Below are 6905 nucleotides of genomic sequence, written 5' to 3'. Positions count from 1 at the left end.
AGAAGGAGAAGAAGAAGAAGAAGAAGAAGAAGAAGAAGAAGAAGAAGAAGAAGAAGAAGAAGAAGAAGAAGAAGAAGAAGAAGAAGGAGAAGAAGAAGAAGGAGAAGAAGAAGAAGAAGAAGAAGAAGAAGAAGAAGAAGAAGAAGAAGGAGAAGAAGAAGAAGAAGAGGAGGAGGAGGAGGAGGAGGAGGGGGAGGAAGAAGAAGAAGAAGAAGAAGAAGAAGAAAGTGGTAAATAAACAATGGAGGGCCCACGCATGGACTAAAATAAGTGTCAGATTCTGACTGAAAGCCTGCCACCAGATGCAGCTTGTCACTGCCACTCGCTGATAGGGCTTCATTATGAGTCCGCAAGCAAGTGATTTTGTTCTGGTCTGTGCAGTCAGACCTCCTCTGCTGGTGTTGATTTGTATCTGCAGCTACTCCCCAGTGCTAGCATCACTGCCTCAGCCCCACCTCAGATGGTCAGATCATGAGTGGCTCTGTAGATTTTTTTTGGTCTTTTTTGACTCAGGGTCTTGCTGTGTGGTTCAGGCTGGACTTGAACTCACTATGTTGCCCAGGCTGACCTTGAACTCACAACAATCCTCCTGCCCCTGCTTCCTGAGTGCTGGGATTATAGGCGTGCACCACCACATCTGGCTTCTGTAGAATTTTATACTGAGGACTCCTCGCTGAGTGCTGTTACACATTTGCTCGTTTAGTCCTTTTGCTGGACACTGACTTGGACCATTAGGGTGCTCTCTAATACGTGAGAAGCCCTGACTCAAACCAGCAGGTGCTGTAAGGGAACCGTCACTGCATCGAAGAGAGGGTCTGGAGGTGGAGTTGAGTTGGCGTCTGCTGATCAGTGATCCTCTCTCCCCAGGGCCCAGCGTTTTCCTGCTCCCTGGGGGCCATCCTCAGTAGTGCTTCCACCCTCAGACTAGGAGCAAGATGACTACAGTGGCTCTGCTCACTACTCCTAATTATTCTGTAGGCCAAAATCCTATTAGTGGAATTGCTGGGTCAAAGGCTATGCCCATGTTTCAGGTGTTCGATCTGTATCTTGTAGCTACTCAGCAGAGCCTGTTTCTTCCGGTTCAGCCCTTGCTCCCTGACCCTTGAACTTGACCTTCTGACAGCGCCTGTCTCCTCTTGTTCCAGAGACCTCACAGGGCTCTGAGGACGAGCTGGCCCTGACAGCCATCTTTCCCAACGGAGACTGCGAAGACTGTGGCAGCGGGTTCAGAGCCCGGGGCGGGCCGCCCACCCATCCCCTGAGCAACCGGGAGACTCGAGATGAAGGCGGGGCTCTGACCTAGGGACTGGGCCCCCGCTCCATGTTGACCTCGCCTGGTGACGACTACAGAGACCCCATCTGCTAGGGGGCTGACATTTCCCAGTTGCCAGTCGGGCCACAGGACTTGCTGGCACCAACAGGACCAGGGAAAACCTGTCCTGTGGGCCCTATCCCCACTTAGTAATCGCCCCCCCTGTGATCATGGATGGTGAAGTTATTTGGTCTCTCTGTGCCTCAGTTTCTCTAAGCTGCTGAGCTGTGGCATCCTACCGTGTGCAGTGCCCAGGGCACATGCACGGGAGTGCAACTGGCAAGAACTCCGGGCCATTCCCTGGGGTCTGGGGTGCAACCCTGGCTCTGTCACGTGGTCTCTGGGGCTTGTTTCCCAGTGGGGGGCGGTGGTGCCAGCCAGTGGCTTTCCACAGGGGCCAGGCCGCCCCTCTTGGGCAGTGTTGGAAACTTGTGTCTGTGTGTGGCCCAGTGGGCATCAGTATGACTGTGGGGCACCCCTGTTATGTACAATGTTCAGGACAACTTCTCTGACAGCAAAGACTTGGTTCGGGCAAAATGCCAGTTGTGGCACCCTTGAGAAAGTGCGGAAGAACCAATCACTTCCGGTGTGAAATTCTAGGAAGAGGCCCACAGAGCTGCTGGCTTCCTGGGACTTCGGCTCCCAGAAGAGGCTGAGGTGGTGTGGTGCTGCTTGGGCCACAGCCAAGAGGCCCCTGTGTTGTGGGACAGGACAGAAATAGCCACTCCTGCCTGCCAGAGGAAAGGGCCCCTCTCTCTCATACTATCGTTGACTGTGTGTGCCAGGCCCTTTGAAATGCTGGGAGCTGCACCGATCACAAGCAAAGCTCGGCGCCTGGGATTCAAGCCCAGGACCCGCTCTAGGCGTCAGGTCTGAGCTCAGGGTCGCAGCAGACACAGCCCAGAGGTTGCAGGCTCCTGTCGTCTGTGTCTGAGTCAGGGTGGATGGTGTTTCCTGCAGAGCTGGCAGGGCCATCGCGCACTCACAGGAGCAGTCGCCTTTGCATCTCTTGTCCCCCCTGTTGTCCCTGGAGAAAGCTAGTCCTGGGACGGCAGGGGCATTTCCTGATAGTCCCCGGCAGGATGCACTCTCAGGGGAAGTAACTAAACCCATGCATTCCCGCGCGCCTCGCTCTGCGCATGCCTGGCACCGAACAGTGCCACGCCCTCTCTGGGATGCAGCCAATGGGAGAACAGGAAACCTCAGCTGAGGGGCTGCAGGAGACCCTTCTTGGTCCGTGCCTCAGTTTCTCCTCTGTAACAGGGAGCCCAGTCCTGTCCCTCAGTGGCATCATGGGGGGAGTGTGAAGGTGACCAAGACGACGACTCCCTTGGGGTTAGGTCTCAATAATTCAGGGCGGTCACCCCAGTAGAGGGACCCCGCTGGCTTCCTTTACGCGAGGATGAACTCAAGGAATTTTGACTCATGAAGTTTACTGATTTTGTTTTTAAGTGGGGAGACTTCATATCATTGCAGCTGCTATCTTTTTTCTATTTCTCTATCGATTTTTTTGTAATCATTTGCTTGGAGTTTTATTATTGAGTAGGGGTGAGAAGACTTTTACATTAGGAATTTATCTAAGGCCCTAGCTAAAAGTTTTAAGAAATGTTTTGTGATTGTTGTCAATATTTGAAACTTGTGAGTTTACATTAAAAAGTCTAGTTTTCTGGGTGGGAGGGGGCACCCCTCCCTTTCCTGAGCCCCTGTCCCACTCCATCCCATCCCCAGCCTCGTGACCCTTCACTCATGTGACATCTACTGATTGCTGGTCCCCATAAACATTTGACCTTGGTGGCTCTGGGCCAAATGATGGGTTTCATGGTATTTTTTTTCACTACTTTCATTATTTCTTAGGAATAGCTGAAGAGGAAAGGTCTTTGTTCACTGAGGTTTGGATTCTGCCTCCAAACTGATAAACCAGCTGAGCACCATCCCACTTCCTTGAGCATGGCTGCCATGTAAATACAGTAGGAAGAGCCTGTGTGTTGCTTCCTATCACCCCAAAGAGTTGGGTGCCAGAAAGGAGGTTCTTGGGGGTGGATCTCTTTCCAGGAGGGTTGGGTGGGCCTGGGGGAAGTGAGAGGCCTTACTTAGGTTGGTCGTCCCCACAAGCCATCATTGAGGGCCCAGCAGCCAGGACCATCTGGGCTCTTGGGTACTAATCCCTAACATGACAATGGTCTACCTGCTTCCAACTTGAATGAAAAATTCTTTACATCTAATAAAACCAAATGGTACCTCACTGGAGTCTTACCAGAAACAGAATGGATAGCTGGGCACTGCAGTCTGTGACTGTAATCTCTCAGGTGTCTGGAGGCTGAGGCAGGAGGATGGCAAGTTCAAACCCAGCCTGGGCAATTTAGTGACCTAGTGAGACCCTGTCTCAAAATAAAACAAAAAGAGCTGAGGATGTAGCTCATTGGGAAGCCTCTGGGTTCCCAGTGCTGGAAAAAAACCTTCCCCCTGATTCTCATAGCAAGTTCTCAGGGACTCGTGGGGCCAAGGAATCTGGGCACTTGGCCAAAGCCTCTGGAATCGTCTGGCCAAATCTCCACGGCCCTGCTGGCTGGAATCAGAAAACAGCAGTGAACTGTTTTATTTTGTTTTACAGTACTGGAAATGGAGCCCAGAGCTTCTGCACTGAACTACATCCCTTACCCTTTTTATTTTCATTTTTTAAATTTTGAGACAAGATCTTGCTTAGTCCCTAAATTGCCCAGGCTGCCTTGAATTTACCATCCCCCTGCCTCAGCCTCCCAGAATGCTAGGATTACAGGTGTGCACCACCATGCCCAGTTGGAAGTAAGTATTCAAAAGGAGATTTTTAAAATATAGCATTCAGTTTGTTTTTTTTTTTTCTTTTGGTCTTTTTGAGACAGGGTCTCACTATGCAGTTCAGGCTGGCTTTGAACTCACTTAGTAGCTCAGGCTGACCTCAAACTCACAGGGATCCTCCTGCTTCAGCCTCCCAAGTGCTACGATTACAGGCGTGAGCCACCACATCTGGCTAGCATTCATTTTGTTTTGTTTTGGATTTTTTTGTGTGTGGCATTCATTTTTTTAAAGGTAACATTCAGTGCTTGTCTGTGTACCCATCCAGGTTTGGAGGAGCTAAATTGGCTTTAACAGAAGTCTCAGAGAAACCTCTGTGTCACTGTCTTTCCTCAGTGTCTGTCCCCAAGAGGAGACCCTCGGTTGCCAAACCAAACACTTCAGGGGCGAAGCGCTGAGGCGATGTCAGTGGGTCCTTTAGATGGCTGGAACAAGGGCCTAGCCTCTGGGAGGCCGCTGAGGCCTCGCCGCAGACAGTAGCCCGTCAGTGCCCGAGCGGCCAGCTCCCGGAGGTCAGGGGGCCCGGACTTTGCTCTGTTTGCAGGGCAAACACAGCCGGGCCGGATGCTGGCTCTTGCTTGTGTGTCAGGGGATGAGGACTGGGATGGAGGTGTGGCTGGGGTGAGGGGGCAGGGGCACCCCTCCTCTGTGTGACCTTGGGCTTCGGTGAAAAATGGGGCACAGGCAGCATGGACACTAGGACCCTGGCTATGAGCCTCACCCGAGCCCTGTGGGCCCAGGACACTTAGGGCTGCCTGACTGGGAGCCGGGGAACCCCACGGGGCCCGCAGGGCCCGCTGCAGCCTTGGTGAGGTGAGGACCTGGCAGGCTCCCTCCTGGCCTCCCCAGCTCCTGCTGGGCCCCTGCCCCGAATCCAGGGCCGCCTGTTCTGCCGGGGGCCACTCCGAGCCTCACCAGGGAGGCAGCCTCTCTGGGCGCTGCGGTCACCGGGCGCTGGGCTCCGTCCTTGGGACCAAGCAGTCCCTGGAGCCTCGGTCGGGAAACCTGGCTCCCAGCCTTGGATCCATGAGCTCTTTCTCTTCCTGACCGTTAGTGACCCTAATCCCAGACTGGCCTTCCCAAGGCCACTGCCACCCGTCGTCCCCGCTGGGCTGGGGGGTGGGAACCTCTCCCTCAGCCTCTGCCCACGGGGGTGGTCCAGCCAGGCCGAACATCAACAGCTGCCAAGAGGCCCATGAGGGCAGGTGAGAGAAGCAGGCCTGGGCCAGGGGGCAGATGAGGGTCAGAGGGGGGCTGGGAGAAAGCCCAGGCCAAGCACAGACTGGACTTCCTGTTTCTAGTAGCCACAATGGAAAAAAAGAAAAAGAAAACAGGTAAGATTAATTTTAATTAATTTATTGAAGCCCAAAATATTACTGCAACTGTAAAATGTTTGTTGTTTTTATTTTTTGCAGACAGGGTCCAGCTATGTATTTCAGGCCGGACTAAAATTTTGCTTATGTAGCCCAGGCTGGCATTGAACTCCAGGTGATCCTCCTGCCTCAGCCTCCCAACTGCTGGGATCGCAGGAGTGCGCCACCATACCCGGCTGCAACTATAAATTGTTAAAGAGAAATTTTCATTCCGTTTTGCACGCTAAGTCTTCGAATCCTGTGAGAATTATACACTTAGAGCCTAATTCATATATTATATTTTTGCCAGGTGTGGTGGCATACACCTGCAATCCCAGGCCTTTGGAGTCTGAGACAGGAGGATGGCTTCCAGGTCAAGGCCAGCCTGGGCTACATCATGAGTTCAACACCAGCCTGGACTACATAGTGAGACCTTGTCTCAGAAAAATAAATAAATAAATAAATAGATTTTCATCAGAAATATTTGATCTGTATTTAGAGTTCATGAAATTTACAGCTGCAAAAGCAACCACATCCTTATTGTTCCAGTACACTTAAAAGTTTTTCAGTAACCGACCCATCTGTTCAATTTCAATTAATTTCTAAATTAAATGTAAATTAATTAAAATTTCGATTTGTTTTTTTTATTTTGGTCCTTTTGAGGCAGGGTATCACTAAGCAGTTCAGGCTGGTCTTGACCTCATTTTGTAGCCCAGGCTGGCCTCAAACTTGCAAGGATCCTCCTGCCTCAGCCTCCCGAGTGCTGGGGTTACAGTCATGCACCACCATGCCCGGCTTGATTTAAATTTTAATTTCAATTAATGAAAATAAAGATGTCGATTTCCGTGCCTGGGTTGTGCTCTGCAGCAGCTGTGGCTGGCAGCTGTCGGCTGTCATAGTGGACTTCACGGGGACAGGGTACGCTAGCTCTACCATGGGGTTTGCTGGCGTAGGCCAGACAGCTGTCTGGATCGTGCAGCTCAGGTGGGGAGAGAACCCAGATCCTCTGAGGAGTCCCTGGAGCCTCCTGTGCCTCAGTCTACCCTGATCAACTTCAGCCGTGGGGATTTATTTCCTCTGACCAAGCCCCACCCTGCGGCCGGCGTCCCCGGCGGCTCTCGAGCGCTGCTCCCCACACAGCGACCCTGTCCAGCCCGCCTCGCGGCCCTGCGGCCACCAGATCTCGGTTCTGGAGGGCAGCTCAGTGCCTCCGCGCCCCCTGCAGGAGAGGCAGAGACACGCGGGTCTCGGTGACACCCGCAGCACAGAATAAGGGTCGGGCAGAGGAAGACTGGACTGCTGGTCCGGGGCTCTCACGCCTGCCCTTTGGCCCAACGCGCTGCAGCTGAGGCCGCAGGACCAAACCGCGCCGAGGCCCAGGTCGCAGGCGCGCGCGGCCGCCAGGGGGC

General features: G+C 52.9%; 1 protein-coding gene across 1 annotated transcript in view; it reads left to right on the top strand.

The window, feature by feature from the left end:
* Positions 1-3119, top strand: part of LOC106149796 (chromosome unknown open reading frame, human C2orf72) — an 11061-nt gene extending 7942 nt beyond the window's left edge. Inside the window, exon 3 of the mRNA XM_013519991.1 lies at positions 1146-3119. Coding sequence (XP_013375445.1) covers positions 1146-1303 — 158 coding nt within the window. The 3' untranslated portion in view covers positions 1304-3119. The remainder of the gene's footprint in view (positions 1-1145) is intronic.
* Positions 3120-6905: the final 3786 nt, after the last annotated feature.

This window comes from Chinchilla lanigera, unplaced genomic scaffold, assembly GCF_000276665.1.
Source record: "Chinchilla lanigera isolate Chin_1 unplaced genomic scaffold, ChiLan1.0 scaffold00052, whole genome shotgun sequence".
NCBI lineage: Eukaryota > Metazoa > Chordata > Mammalia > Rodentia > Chinchillidae > Chinchilla > Chinchilla lanigera.
Note: the sequence above shows the minus strand (reverse complement) of the source record. Positions and strands in the feature narration are given on the sequence as shown.